Genomic DNA, 16,691 nt, shown 5'->3' on the forward strand with positions numbered 1-16,691 from the left:
ATTGGAAGCTAGTCAAGGGGTGAAAATCTGATAAGGAAAGAAGCAAATGAGACAGATAAGGAAATTTAGAAGGAGAAACTAGGTAAAGGTAGGCGAAAAACTTTCACACAAGGCTGGATGAGAGCGCCCCCTAGTGGGCAGGGAGTAGAATACAGTGTCTGTAATGGAGATAGCAGTTTGAGGTGGCTCAGAGAGAGGAGTCAGGGAGGAGGAAAAGCAGATGGTACAAGGGCAGAGAGGAGTCTGGCTGCTGGCTTCCTAACTCAGTGGCTAGAATTTATACTAAACTAGGTACATTGTACTTTGCAAAGAACAGGATAAGTTAATAACAGGTGCAGTATGAAATAAATCAGATCAACTATAATATGTAGGACCAGGGTTGAACATACTTTCTTGATCTTGTTTTAAAACAGGGAGTTATACGCTTCAACAGCAGAGATTTGTTGGCCAGTCGTTGGGATGGTTGAAGGTAGAAGTTAAAGGGTCCTTAATGACCAGGCAGGTCCTTTTGTGCAGGATGGGAGGAAAAGAGCTAGGAGGAGTAGAAAGATAAGATATACATTAGGTGTGAAAGCTACAAAATAATGCTAGTGGTACTATTAGGCAAATAAGATAAATACAGTGCAGTCAGTAATTATACAATGTGTATTGATTACAAAAAACACAATCTTAAATTAGTACCTCCAGAAGGCTACCATGGCAAGGTCTAAACAATACGTAAAATGTGCAAGCACAAGGGATTGGAGAGATACTCTTTAGAATTACAATAAGTAAAAGGTAAGTAAACAAAATAAAAAATAGAAAATCCCTGACTTGTGCTGGCATAAAACTAAATAGAATTACTAAAATGCAACTATTTAACAATCATTTAATCACAGTAGCTTATTATTAGTATTATTAGGTAAACTACTACTTAGGGCAGGATAACTAATTCAATAATTACTGGTCTAGTACTCTGAAATGATGTGCAGGTTAATGGCCACTAGGAAAGATGTGTGCAACTTCCACAGAGGTTAGCCAAAAGAACATTCACAAGACAGCAGTTAACGTGCAGATCTAATAGGGGAAGAAAAAGCATCTGAAAGCAACACAGCAGGCTTTGAATCTGGGGGGGGTTAAGCCTATCTGTATGCCTGCACAAGGAGAAAGAAGTCCTTATATACAGGGCAAATACGGATACAAAGTATGGCTAATGAGGCATTAAGCGACTTTCTATATCTAAGAGCAAACATAGTTCTAAAACAAATTTACATATAGAGCATGGCAGTGCTGGTGATGTTAGTTCTGAAAACAAATGCAAAATGCTCTGAATCTCTCTCTCTCTGTCCTTAAATTGATAACACAGTACCACTGACTCATTTCAGACTACATCATTATTCTCCGTTTCCCAGGCTAACAGAAACTCAGAGTGTAACAGCCCTTTTGATCTTACAGCTGGTCAGGAAGCCAGAGCAATAAAAGACATTATACATGTAAATTCTAGCCATTAACTCTGGTTTCAAAACAATAGGAAGAATTCCTTTATTCAGACATCTCGACTCTGAGTTTTGAGATCAATTATACAATGCTTGACTTATCAGCTTTCCTCCAGCAGAGTGCAATGTGGTTACATTTTTGAAGTTCAACATTTACCATAATTTTCTTACATTTAAGAGAACAAGCCTGTGGCTTATATTAATATTTACAAATGATTTTATCTGGCTAGGCTGGCAGCCTTCACATATCTTCACACCTCTCTTACCTGTACAACCTTCCAAATTTTAACTTAAGATGCAATAAATGTTCTCTGGCACAATACTGTACTTCTGGTGCTCTTCAGCAGGCTGAATTTTTATTCTTTTGAATAGGTATATGATGCAAACGTCATATATCAGTAACCAGATGCATGTGCCAGAGAGGCCTAGAAATAGTATTACATGTTTTTTGACCTGTTTTATATAGGACCTTAAAACTGAATATCTCTACACTGCTAAATAGGTCAAACACTAAAGTGAAAAGAATTATGTAATTTATTCTCATGCTACACAGATCTTCAATGGTTGATGGATAGCTTACTATTAGCTTTATCTAGCACCTGTTCTTTTTCAGACCACAACATGATGAAAGCCCTTGCTTGGCTGATGAGTGGGCCTAGGACTGTAGACTTTATTGGATGTTGTACAGTGGCCTTGATTTAGAGTCTTGGGACTTGTTTTCTGGAACTCTAGTTGGACTGTCTTAGTAGTATGTATTTACAGTTTCCTTAACATGTCAAGAGTTTGAGTTGCATATGTAGATTCTGAAACATTCCCTTCTTCCCAACTGTCTTCTGATAAACTTGGGTACAGTTGTATGGTAGCTTATGGCCACAGTTTTCGTGATTCAAGAGGACAATATGTGTATCTGATGAAGCAACTCACAAGGAAACTGTAGTTCACACAAGCACAAATCATTAATGGTAACATGTTACATAAGTTTTATTTTGTAGTTGTTCAAGATAAAAAGTATAGAAAGTTTGTATGACACCTTAGCATCAGAATCATCTGGAAGTGTGGTTTTCTTGGAATTCTGAAGATTCTGAATGAAGAAAACTCCACAGAAACTGTACTACCACATGCACAGCCTACAGTGAAAGAGGAAAGAGAACCCAACCTAGAAGTATTAAATGCACTACAGAAAATTAAGTTAGGGAAAATAGCAGAATTAGATAAATTCACGTCAGATATAATCAAGATCTTGGGTATACTGGGAGAAGTGGCTGCTTATGGTACTCATTACAGTGTGGGAAGAGAATGAAATTCCAGATGACTGCAGAACAACTATTCTAATGGTAGTATACAAAAACAAAGGGGACATTCACAACTTCAGGCAATATCAAGCTCCTGTAACACAGCATGAAAGTGCAGGAGAGGGTAATTGAGAAATGACTACACACAAGAGCAGTTTGGATTCAGATAAGAACGTAGTACAACCAACGTTATGTCTGAACTAAGACATGTAGCAGATAAGAAGCTGGAGAAAAGGAAAAAGTCCAACTGGGCATTTCTAGTCTTGTAGAGAGAATATGGAAAGGCCACGGTAAACCTACAGTCCTACAATGGTTTGAAATTCTGGAAATAATGGTGAAACTAATGTACAAGGACCCAATGACACAAGTACAAACACTGACTGAATTCACAGAGGGATTTCCATTTTTTGGAGTGGGTGTGAGTCAGGGTTTGGCTCTGAACCCACTCCTCTTCATACTGGTGATGATCTACATCAGCAAACAGATCATGGGGACAGAACAACAAAGCTGCTGTGTGTTGATGATGCAGCATTAGACACGGACTATAAACAGGAACTTCAGCAAATAACAGGGACTGGAATGAAAAATTGAAGGCACATGGGATGAACCAGATCAGACAAGACAGTGGTCATGGCAGCAAATGTGGGATCAGAAGAAGATGAAAACTGAAATAGAAGGGAAAATAGTGAAAAAGAATTAATACCTTCAAGTATCTGGGAGGTGTGGCTGAGGAGAAGGGCATTCTGAATGAGGAGGAGAACATTAGAATCAGAGATGATATGTCAGGGTAGTGTATGACACAGGAATCCTGTAAAGGTTGAAAAGTAAGATGTATGTAACAGTGGTGTGACCAGTGCTTCCGGTGGCTCAGAAACCTGGAAAGTGAAAGCAGACAAGTTAAGGAGGTTTCAGGTGATGGAAATAAAGTGCCTGAGATGGGTAACAGGATGTACACTCTGGGACAGGTTAAGAAATGAGTATATCAGAGTGGAAGCAAAAGTAGACCCTGTTGTAACGAAGGTCAAGGAGAACAGATTACAGCAGTTATGTCACATATGTAGGAAAGTAGAATATGATTTTGTAAAGCAGATCCAGAAGAAACAAAATGAAGGAAAGAGGAGCGGCATTACAGCTGAGAGATGGCTAGATTGTGTGAGAGAAGGCTTCCAACAGTTAGGCATGATTGTCAGAGAAGGTGGGAGAGTAGCCCTGATTTGAAAGTAGTGGCAAAAATTGACATGATACCCTGATCCCATGTAAAAATGGGAAAAAATAGAGGGTTGAAGATTTTTATTTTCCTGACACTGATCATTTCTGCATTTATGATCCATCCAGTTTGGCGTGCTAAACATGAGTAAGAGTTCTTTGACAAACAGCATCATAACACTCCTTGCCATATCATATTTTCTTTTATATAATGCTCACTCATCTCCAAGGCCAAGCTGCATGGTACTCAATGTATAACAAAAGCCACAGTAAGTAGATGTCCAAAGTTACACGGTAACTATATGAAACATCTGCAGAGACTGAATAGACAAAAAAAAGACTTGGATATACCAAGTCCAAGAAGGCTATTTCCCATAATATTCATTGTTCTCCAAAGTATGGTGATGTCAAAATTGGTGTAAGTTCAGAGAGTTTGCTCAAAAAACAAGTGTAAAGGAGAAGAGTGACATTCGATATTCGCTCTTCTGCTGCATTTTTGGTCTTTTTTTCTGTGTATCGGCACTTGGTGTTACGAGTGATTACATTTCAATAGTGAGCTCATTTACAGTGACCTTTATGTTGAAGCTCAGTTTCAGTGGTCACATCTCCAGCATTTACACTGCTTAATTGTGCTTGACCCTTTGATACTAGTTGTCAGTTCATGACCCACAGTTTTATAGGAAGACCATGCTTGATTTGTTTAATTGGCCCACTGCCTCTGGCTGACAGATAAATTGGCTGTCTTCTCCAGTGCATTTGCACTGGTTGTCTGTCCATGATACAGGGTTTCTGTGTGGCGTACACATAAACAGTTGTCAGTTGTTGGTCCTATTTGTTTTTTCTAATGTCCCATACAGATCCTTTTTATCAATGCTTCTAGATACTGCATTTGTGTGCTCAGATGCTTCTTGTGTGCCTAGTATGACTAAATGTAGTCTGGAAATGTGATGGTAAGCACTTACTGTCTGTGCGTCTTGTGATGAAAATAAGCAAGAAAAGTCATTTTTGCATGTAGTTGAACAATGCATGCAAGAAGCAGCATGGATTTTGTGCTGTTCAGTATATTTAGCGGCCTGCAAGATACTGCTATGAAGAATCTGCTGAATGCTGTTCCACTGACTTATTCATTTGTTTGTTTTGTTGCTCAGGTTTTCCAAGTGGACTATGGCCCAATTTCATTGGAGACATAGAAAGTAAAACTTTAGAAAGTTGCACATAATTCAACACTTCATAGAAACAGTATGACACAATTATGCAGCAAATAAATCATACTTTACAGTCCTAAGAGAATCATTAGAAATGCACATAAAATGTTCATTACTACACTACCTAGAGACTAAAAAAGATGCACTGTAGACAGATACAAGCTTGAAAAGATTGATGCTTGTCATGTGATAAATGTTTTTATTTGTAGGCTGTGTGCATAGTATAGTCTACTGGCTCCCTTGTATATTGGATTTCACTTCAGGTCACCAGGTCTTTACATGAGCCTGGTGTTTCAGACAGGGGATTTAAGATACTTTACCCTCATGTTTTTCCTTGCTGTTGAATGGGGAATTTGTTTGATTTGCTTTAGTTGATCACAAGGTAAGTTTACCCTGGGTAGTCACCTGTAGCACTGCTAATGAGAGTAACCTTGTTTTAAGGGTCATAAAATATGACATATGACAAGACATTCTTTCAGTCATCTTCTGTTACAGTAAGCAGTGTCACTAACTCAACAGGTACTGCACACACCTTTGATGCAGAAGGCTGTGGGTTCTGCTCCCACACCAGGTAGATCAAATGCTGACACAGCAGTGCAGCATAAGGGGGTTGCTGCATTCCGGAGTGTACCGTCTTTCTGTCTTTCCAATGAGATGTTAAACTAAGGCCCTATCTGCTTGATTTGATGGTAGCTCAGATAAATGTACAATATCCCAGTGCACCTCTTGAAAAGAGTAAGAGAAGTTCCCTGACCAATTTTCTGTTAGTAGTATAAATATCACCTTGGTTCACCCCTGAAAAAAGGCAACTAGCCTAGTGGGGCAACCTGATCAACAAAAGAATAAATTAAAAAAAAAAGTTGTAATGCTGTTTTAGCTGCTGTTTAACATGCTGGACACTGAAGATAATAACTCAGTTTATCAGATGATCTCTCATTGAACTAACTTTGCTTCAGACTGATCTTTGACGACTTTTCTTCAAAAATCTTGGTTATTAGAAGAAAGCACAGAGTGGTTCTTCAGCTAAGTGCAACCAATGCAAAGTTACTGTACAAAAATGTTAGCAGAATGCTGATGATTTTGCTCTGGCTATCAGATGTCTTTTTTTAATATGCTCATAGGTGTGTAATAGGCTAATGACCACTCAGGCCTTTTTAGGCCTTGCCATGCATCCCAACTCTCTGACAGTTTTGGTACCCTTGATAGGTATAAACAGGGCTTGGGAGATGAAACATTTACAAGCAAGGGCCTAGGAAATGAAACATTTACAGCTTGCCTGTGTCCATTAGAGACATAGGTGCCAAATCAGGGATGAATTGCTTGTTCTCCATCCAAATGTCCAAGTAACACTTGAATTAAATTAGTGAGGAACTCTGCTTCACATTAATGGGGAGCCTAATCCAGAAAAGGGGTAGTCACTGGGATACATGCCTGTCTCTCCACCAGGTCCTCTTTATGTCACAGGCAGGGTTTAAGTCTTTAAAATGGGTAATCCTGGGGCTGTTTGTTTTGCAGATATGCAGGAGGTCCATCAGGGTGATGTCTTACAGTGAATTGTTTACCAGGCATAAACCTCCACTCAACAACCTGTAAGAGACAGAAGGCAAGAATAGGGCTTTGAGGCAGTCTGCTTAGGACATGTAACTTACACCCTGTATTCTTTTAGTAAAGAAATTCTGTGGATGTTCCAATTGTTGGATGTGCCTGGGTAAGTAAATATCAAAGGGGGCATTGTACTCAATGATGGGTCTGATGAATGCCAAATACAGTGGAACAATGACCTTCTTGGACCTAGATGTGATACCTTTGTTTATAAGTTGTACAATATAGAATGATTTCCTCACTACTGTAGACCCATGGTGGTCACATTTTAGATTACTCTCCCTAACCACTGGGTTGACTCTTAGGAGTGTGTTCTCAATATGATAGTTACCAGGGGTGGATATGTTTTGATAAAATGATTTTGGCCAACACTGTAATTTTGGTATACTTTTAATCAGGGGTGCAATGGATTGCTTTTGCCAGCTCACACAGTGTGTGGTTAATGTGTGATGGGGGTGTGCAACCCCCAACAGTACTTTCAGGTTACATATTTCCTGATCTCATTAGATTAATTTCACCCAAGTTTAATTGAAACTCTGCCAAAGTGACCCTCATTTTGGCAGATATGTTGGGTGAATATTAATTATATAGCAATACAGTCAAAGAAACCCTTGCTTTTCCGTCACTGATGTTGGACAGTCAGTTTATTCACTGTTTTTACCATAAACAGCCATGACCCAAAACAAAGTTGCACTTCACCTTAACTGTAAAGAAAGCTAGTAGCAGCTTCCTGCAATTGAGTGGTTTCAGACACCTTCGTATTCCTCTGTGTTGGTGACCTGGCTGTTCTGTCTTACCATATGCCAGAAAGCAGTGCAGTTGCTTCACCTTTTAGGAGGAATCACCGTTGAGAGCGATTGTGCTGTGCTTTCTAGATCACACCTTTTTTTTAAGAAGACTTGTTTACAAACTTGTGAGTTGCACAACATATTGGAACACTCTTAGTACCTGGAATCAGTTATACCATGTTTTAAATCCTTTGTGTTTATCTGATAGCTAGTTGGTTTGATTTTTGTGACTTATCATTTCTGTCAGATTTCTTCGCCTTTGTTGGCAGCATCTGTAGAAATAATATAAATCTGCAAGATGAAACTGAGAAGAATGTCATAAAAATTATTTGTTGTAAACTTTCTTTTTTTCTTTGTCTTCAAAAGCACGGTCCCAGGACCTTGTAGTAGTTAAAACTGAGATGGCTGAAGGGTTCCCCATTAATGGAGTCAGTACGTCAGAGACTGGTCAACAAGCATTCCCCAAGGAGTTCCTTCTTGACTGTAAGTAGTTGCTCTTGTTGCCAGCTTCTGTTGCTATACCTCACAAATTAAAAATTTCCTTTATTCAGTCAAATAATTTAATCTGTGAAAACAAGTACAGAATATTCTTGACTTCCCACCAGCTTTTTTACCCAGTTATTTCAAACAGTGTTTACTTTGCCCAGCCAAGGTTTAACTATCCAGCTCCTCATAAGAAGATGTGCTGAGATTTTCTAAGCAAAGGAACAAAATGGTGTCACATGCTGTAATTTGTTTGTTACTTGTAATGTCCATTCGATGATAAATATAACTGTTTTTAATAAGTGAAATAGGTCAGAGGATTTTGCTTAGAAAAAAAATTTTGTTTAGCTGCTGCTTCCTACAACGTGTTCTACAAAACTAATTCACCATGCTGCTGCCTGCTCTCCCAAAAGATTATATGTGTTTTCTAGTAATTCTAAAGTATATGATGTTTAATGCCATTGTTATATATCTCAGAAACTCTTGAGTATTTTTAGGTCAAATTTAAAAGCATTGCAGTTGTGCAGTAATAACATATTAGTAGAGTATACCTTCTTCCATCTTCAGCATGAACAGTGCTTGAAAAGTCTGGCTATGTTAGCCAGAGTGGGGAGAGACTTTGCAGGAGATTGTCTCAAAAGTGTATTATCACTATGGGCCCCATTTTCCAAAAACAAAGACTTGCAGTCAGAAACACAAGTAAAGTAATGCCTGATACTGCTAACAAAAAAGCATCAGATGAGTGGTACATCATGAAAGTGTCACTTAAATCAGTTTAAAAATTTTTTAGAATGTATTAAATGGCTCTATATAACAGCATGTTCTTCTAAGCATGTGGTTAAATATGCCTGCACACACACAGTTTTACCAGATTACTAGTATGAACTGAATGGATGAACATCAGAGGAACTCCTTGCCCTGCTTATTGAATGCCTGTAGGAAGTGACTCTTGAGTAACAATGGTGCTTACTGAATGGCTGAACATTACATGGTCAGCCCTTCTCTGCTTGTTGCTGTATAACTGTATTAAAACTTAAGGAATGGGAGAACAGTAGTGAAAAATGGGAACAGGTCTGAGATTTAGTATAACTTCACGAAAATAATATTAAAACATAAATGATTAATATTAGGACATGAACTCAAAATGTAGGCTTGAATTGAATAAAACCTGTTGTTTTAATTAAAGTAACTTTCTGTTTTGCAAAGAGATGTTTATTTACATTATTATTATTTTACAATTGGAGTAAAATAATGTGCTTTTATGTTGCTGTAGTTTCAGAGACTGCAGAGTATGAGAAGAATCTCCAGGCTGAATCGGATGTCTCTCAAAGGAGCCACACAGCAGATATGCAGCTAAAATGCAACGAATGTGGGGAGAGATTGCCTTTCTACACTGATGGGTTTAATGCAACTGATGCACTTTTGCTGTGTCCTCACTGTGGTGGTTTCACAGGGCTTTCTCATCGAGAACCAGAGAAGCAGAACTGCATTACAAAGCAGGAGCTAAAATGCAGTGCCTGTGGGACAGGACTAACAGAGTTGCCCCCCTTGTCTGAATTCCAGTGGGGTGACACAGGGGAGATCCATTGTTTATGTGTTGACTGCGGAACAACAGATTCATGGCAGGCTTCTGTCCAACCTCCACAGCAGCCCACTCCTCCAGTACAGTCAGAAAGCTCAGCAGAAGAGAAGCCATTCAAGTGTACAGACTGTGGGAAGAGCTTTATCCTACGCTCCAACTTATCTGTTCACCAGTTGATTCACGCCAGGCAAAAATTATTCACCTCTACAGAAGCTGGAGATTCGAAGACTGATAACCCCACAGTTACAGAACCGCTTATGATTTTTAATTCAGAAAAGGATTTAGATGATTCTAAAACTAACAGAAATTTTGTAATGCCTGAACTTTCAACTCGTCAGTGGATTCGTACAGAAGATAAACGATATCAGTGTTTAGAATGTGGGAAACGTTTTCCATACAAAACAGTTCTTGTCAGACACCTGTGCCATCACAAAGTACAGAAAACATTTGAGTGTACTGACTGCGGAAAGGTCTTCACAAGGAGACAAGCTTTTTTAACCCACCAGAAAAGTCACAAAGGAGAAGCTGTAGATAAGTACAGATGCAGTGAATGTGACACATCTTTTGTTCTAAAATCAGATCTTTGCAAGCACTTGCGAACTCACACAGAGGAAAGGCTTTTTAAATGTTCCGAGTGTGGGGAGACCTTTGTCGATAGCACAGCACTTCTACAGCATCAACAGTCTCACACAGGGGAGGCACAGTTTGTGCACAGAGAGAGTGGCAGCAATTTTGACCCAACAGGTTCACTTTGTCCCCAGCTTCAGCAGCAACCAACAGAGAATACATTTATGTGCACAGAATGTGGGAAGAGCTTTTTTAATAAAGCTGCTTTTGCACTTCACCAACAGGCTCACTTCAGAGAAAGACCTTTCATATGTATGGAATGCGATAAGACTTTTGTAACTAAAGAGGATCTTTGTGAACATGTACAGGCTCACAGAGCAGAGAAGAAGCCATACAAGTGTTCCTTCTGCGGGAAGAGTTTCTTGTGGTTATATGGTCTTCAGGCACATCAACGGACTCATGTTCAGGAGAAGGCTTTTTAATGTGCTATGAGGCTGTGTGAGGAGTCTCACTTTCCTCCATCATCTAACAACCACACTTGTATTAGGCAACCTTTAGAGTATAAATGAGACTGCATTTAAAGAGGACAAGATATCTTCAGAAATTTTGCTCATATTTAAACGTATCAGTATTTAACTATGCCTGAATAATGCGTATGCATGTAGATGTGAGTGTGTGTGTGTGTGTGTGTGTGTGTGTGTGTGTGTGTGTGTGTGTGTGTGTGTGTAACAGATTTGCTTTATCTTATTTTAATTCGAAGCATTCATTCGCATTTCTACGTATGGAACTTGTGATGTGCTACTTTATATCAACATTTCTGGAAACATCTCATAATTAGCATTTAATTTGAGATCTGGCATAATTAAAAAGTTAGATCTATTGTTATACGTTCTCCATAAAATAAAAATAGCCATGAGGATGATATTCTTGCATTATTTACTGCTTATTCAGGTATAGTTAAATGTAATTTTTTGAAGTCTGAGGGATTTTTTTGTAACAAAAGCTTTGCCAGTTGCTGCCATTCAATACAAGTGTGCTGTCTTCTTTAACTGTACCACTGCAATTATCTAAATGTGCCATTTCTGTTTCTTGAGATGGCAGAAGTTTTGTTTTTTCTTAGTAGAGATACTGCCGTTAACCTCTGAGTACAGTATGCCATGGTATACTTAGTAAAACTGCAAGGGCAAATCTGTATGTTGATTTCATGTTTAGATCAGGACCACTGTTAAATGTGTCTGATGCAGTCTGGCACAGTCTCCTTATCAAGATGTGGTCTCAATGAGGGTCAGAAGAGACCTTATTCATCATTCTAGTTCTAGATGTTTCATTTAGGTGTTTTCATGAAAAGATTGAGGCCAGGATTTGAACGTAAGCTGGTTTATCAGTACAAAAATGTTTCATAATTTAAAGTCACAGTATAACAGCCATGTTTTTTTTCCTTCAGTACTTTATGAAAAAACTAAGATGTCTCTGCTGTTTGGTGCTATTTATTTTACCTCAGATCAGCCTAGTCATGATGAGTTTCTCATCCTTTTTACTTAGACTTTGTGTGGGCTTGATCACTGAAGCTGTGTTGGCCCCAGGACTTAAACAGGGAACATTTATGAGGCAGATGGTGTATCAAGCACATGTATAAAATGTGAGCCGCTGGAACTGGCAGATTATAACTTTAAATGATGTGGAAGGTAAAGGAATAAGAACAGAGAGAACTCCATTCATGACAGTTTGTTAATAATTTAACCAACATTCCCCATTTGGTGGTGTCTTTCATACCTTTTGTAGCTAGAATCTGCAAGCTGAAGCCTTTCTGTAAGTATTTTGTCCTGTCTCGTTAGCTAAGTATTCATTTTCTTGCCTTTTTTTCTTTTTTCCAAGGAAAGGCCAATATGATAAGTTCCATGCCATATTTCTTGTGAATAGTTACTATAGAAAACCCATCCTTGACTACACTGCTGGATTGTATTACTAGAAGCTTGTATTATAATGCCATTATTCCATATCCACGTTCTTGGAGAAGACACGTGTGTAGCACAAGTCATCAGAAGAGATTTTGTAAATGTGAATTTTGCACATTTAACCTAATAAGCCATTAATTGCAATCATAAATATTGTTTTTTGAATATCTTATACAGAACACACACGCACGACCTGAGGAGAATACTCAGAGCATCAGAGTTTTTTTTAAGCAGTTATGTAGCACAGATGTTTGTTCAGTAGTGGATACCTTTATGTACATGCAGTGGCAGTTAACCATAATTTGGCAGTGTCAGAGCAACAGAAATGTCATATATATCTGTCTCAGTTCTGTATTATGAGAAGGCCCCTAACCCCCATGGTAATTTACCCCTGCCCAGCAGTGTTCAGCCACATTCATCAAGCAGCAACCTATTCAGTAAAGTTAGCAACATTGTCAGTCTGAGGCAGAGAAAGAGTTTGTCTACTTGGTCTCTTCCGGGATACTGTCAGTTGCATGACTATTTTATAAATCACCATATTCTCTTGACAAGCAGGTACATTCCCCTTATATTCCTCTGTGAATAATAGTACAGAGTATCCCTTAAGCGTCTCCACTTCAGTCCTAACACCTTGCGTGATTTTTTTCCAATTTTCTTCACAGTGGTGTCACCCAAATTATTTTCTTTGATACACATATGCAGAATCTGATTCTTTTGTCTGATCTTTTTTTCTTACATGGTGTTAGTTTCTTCTCTGTCCTGATAGTCTTGCTATTTATGTGTCTGGATCCCTACATTCCTTTCCCTGTGGATTTTTATATCTAACAGACTACTCAATCAGACTTCATCATGGATTCCTTGTATTTCGTACATTATGATGCCATTGTAGCACACATTTTCATCCCTTTTTCATTTTTCATGGTTACTTTCATTAGACAAGTAAAATAAATTGTTTGAGGATGCTATACGGCTCATATCTCTGCCACACCCACATTGTGCTCCACCAGGCAGAACAGATACAACTTTATTTTCTGTTTTATTTTCCCATTCTTTTTGCTTACCTCCTTTTAGACTGCTGATATTTATCTCAAACTTAAAGTGGTTTTCTGAGGTTCGAAGGTAACATTATTAAACTCTGTATTTCTTAGATGACAGTTTATCCATAACCCCTCAGGCCGTAGATTTGTTAAAAATTTTGGGCCTGCCTTTTCTGGGCCCATACTTGGGCAGTACGGTGTTCACCACAACAGGAGCCATTGTGGATTTCTGAAAGTAGCTTCATTACACATTACTTTTCCCTGAGCTGTACGTTAACTTTGAAGCAGTCCAGCTGTTTCGTACTGCAACACTTAGCAAAATTGACACACTGAATGTCAGTACAGAGTGCTGTGGCAAAAAGGTCAGAAATCTTTTTTTTTTTTTTTTCTCTTGACTGAGCTACAGTGTTCCTTATTTCAACCTGTAACCATTTTTAGTTTGTTTAAGCAAGCAGTAATGCCTGGCAGGGTGGATGTTATTAAGGAAATAATAAACCACCCAGGGGTGTTGTGAGGCCCGACACTGCAAGTGTCCTACAGTAGAAAACCACTTGTTTATTTAAGCAACTTCCCACACCTTATACCATGCACACTGCAGTAGTAAACAAAAAAGCAATACAGCCATTCATTTCTGTGCCATTGTTTTTCCACTGCAGAAATTAATGCTAGTAATGCATTACCAGTCAATCAACATCTCCTGACCGGCCAATGAATCAGCATCTCCTGACCGTGTCCCCTTCTTGACACCCTAGCTATGTTCTGCCTCCTCCTATTTAAGAGTTGCTGTAGCATATGTCATTGTTTTCGGAGGAAATATTTTATGTCAAAAATATAAGTTATGTAAATATTTAATATCTACACACACACACACACAGACACATGCAATGTGCCCAGCAGTTAGTCATTCTCTTGATAGAGGGCATCTAAGATGTCTCACAATGATGAAATGAATAGAAGATTCATACAACATAACCCCCCCCCCAATGCCGGACTTGTTTTTTCACCAGGCAATATCTGTACATTGATACCTCGTTGGAGAACATTTGTCCTCTGGTAGAGTATCATTGCACATTTCACCCATTATGTAATCTTTTGTAACAGCCTTTCCACTCCTTATTGCTTTAGATCATGTGCATTGTGGAGTGTTAGACCATGCTGGGGGTCATGTGACCTGATTTATCCAGATGGTGGCTTAGAAAGTATTACTGACATGAAAAGTTAACACTACGTGACTCCAATGGATTCTGTAAAAAATACCATATTAGCAGCAAGATTCCTCCCTTTACACACAGGAAAAAAAATTGTGACTGCCTTTCTCACTTACTTTGCATACTGAAGAGGTGAGTGAGCATTCTTTGTTTGTGTTTTCAAAATGCTACTCTGTGTCTACTACACTCAATTCTAGCAAAAAGAACAAGAAACAATCTCATTCTGTTACACCCATGTACAAAAATATATGCAGCTGCTCATGTATTCTCGAGTGTCTCAGAATTCAAAAGTAAAAAATGATGTAATTACATAATAGGTGTCTACGGTGAGAGTTATGAATTAATAAACTTCATTCCATCCTGTGTGTTCTCCTTAGGATCAAACTGACAAGTCAAACTTAAACCCCTGTGTAACTCTCTCACACTTGGAGGATATAATAAATGTAGCCCACTATTCATAGTTGCCTTGTGAAGTATGAAAGATGAAGAGACTGCAAGGAACCACCATGAAAATTAAATGCAAAGATTTAATATAAAACGAGCGCTTTCACGCACACTCAGGTGCGCTTCATCAGGTTACAATTAGACAAGAAAAGCCGCTTTCTTTTATACAGTGACAGAACTTTCAATTAAACAATCAAAAGCAGTAATTAGACAATTTAAAGATACAATGTGTCCAAAACTTTTTAAAGGCACAGTTCTTCCTGATAACTGACGATATTAAAATCCAAACCTTTAAAAATACCCTACATAAAAGCTACATGGTTCATCATTTATTAGCATGAGTTAATGAAATATAAATCATTAAAAACTTCTGTGTACATTATTCATGGATTTAAATGGCAAAATCAGTCAGTATCTTACATTATAAATCATAAGCGATACTTATTAGGAGCTTGGTTTACATCCCAATATATCAATCCAAAAACAGAAGACCATGTTTAGCTAATAGCACCCGTAATTTACAAACAAATACTGTTTGTTTATTTATTTACCTAATTAAAAAACATAGCATAAAATACATTAAAAAATAAATCACATGATTTCATCAGATAAACCTATCCATCATAAAAATAATAAAATCTCCCAGAACCAAAAGATATGCCCAGTTGATTTTAAGCATATATGAATGTTGCAACTACCGGCTAGCACCAAATATTAGCTCGTTAGTCATGTAAAAATGTATATGTAGACAGATGAAACATCAGTCAAATTTGCGATCAGGTATGTTAGCAGTAATACCTACAGTCTACGACTGAAACCAATACATATTTAATAGATATTCGCAATTCATATAACAAACTAATCATGCCCACATAGTAATACTGAACATATCATAAAAGTCGTTTACTCTACTTAGTGCGCCATATTGTCTCATACTAAAATTATCAATTAAGGCAATACGTGACGCAAATGAACAAAAGCTCAAAAAGCCATTCAACAATGGGTGATTATGTATTAATAATATAAAATCTAGTTCATAGAAAAAGCCAAAAAGCCAAACAAGGTGGCTAACCTAGAATGTGGGGGTTACATAATCAAGATGTTAATATTGACAAGGACATGGGGTCACAGCCAAATAAATAAATAAATGAAAGGCAGGTAATGTTAACTATATTAAGAAGATCCTGATAGGACAGGCCGGATACTGACCATGGTATTAAGTCCAGGTTTTATATGGGCCTTAAGCCTCAGTATCCATCTTAATTCAAACATCTCAATGGTGCCTATAAGGTCCCCATCCCGTTTATTAGGATTGATAATCTGTAATACTAAAAAACTGAAACTGTGCTGGGATCGATCTTGACAATGCACAGCTAAAACATTTGTAACATTGCCCTTTTTTATATCGTATATATGGTTGTACATACGATCCCTCAGTCTGCGTGATGTCATCCCCACATAATATGCATCGCATTGGTTGCATGTTGCCAAATAGATGACATTCTGTGTGTCACATGTGGCATAAAAAGTAGGTTTGAAAACCATGTTTATACCAGGTATATCAAATCCTTGAATTCTATTAATGTATTTACATAATGAGCATCTACTGCATGGATAAGTGCCTGTCTTAAAGTTAGCTCTTATATCAACAGGGAGAACGTCCAATTTTTCTTTGCAAAGCAGCCTCTTAATATTCAAACAGTTACTGAATCTAAATGAAGGTTGCTTTCCGACTACTTGTGACAACAAAGGATCCGAAAGCAATATTTTCCAATTACCTCTGATGATCTTGGTTAACTGATCTACATCATTAGTATACGTAATATCATATGCTAAACCCTTCTTGC

General features: G+C 38.0%; 1 protein-coding gene across 1 annotated transcript in view; it reads left to right on the top strand.

Annotated features, from left to right (window-relative positions):
- LOC122816323 (gastrula zinc finger protein XlCGF57.1-like) overlaps window positions 1-16,031 on the top strand; it is a 394,327-nt gene extending 378,296 nt beyond the window's left edge. The window contains exons 4-5 of the mRNA XM_044089052.1: window positions 7,935-8,051; window positions 9,325-16,031. Coding sequence (XP_043944987.1) covers window positions 7,935-8,051; window positions 9,325-10,682 — 1,475 coding nt within the window. The 3' untranslated portion in view covers window positions 10,683-16,031. The remainder of the gene's footprint in view (window positions 1-7,934; window positions 8,052-9,324) is intronic.
- The last annotated feature ends 660 nt before the right edge of the window (window positions 16,032-16,691 follow it).

Source organism: Protopterus annectens, chromosome 12.part0 (assembly GCF_019279795.1).
Source record: "Protopterus annectens isolate FY-2018-M chromosome 12.part0, PAN1.0, whole genome shotgun sequence".
Classification (NCBI taxonomy): Eukaryota; Metazoa; Chordata; order Ceratodontiformes; family Protopteridae; genus Protopterus; species Protopterus annectens.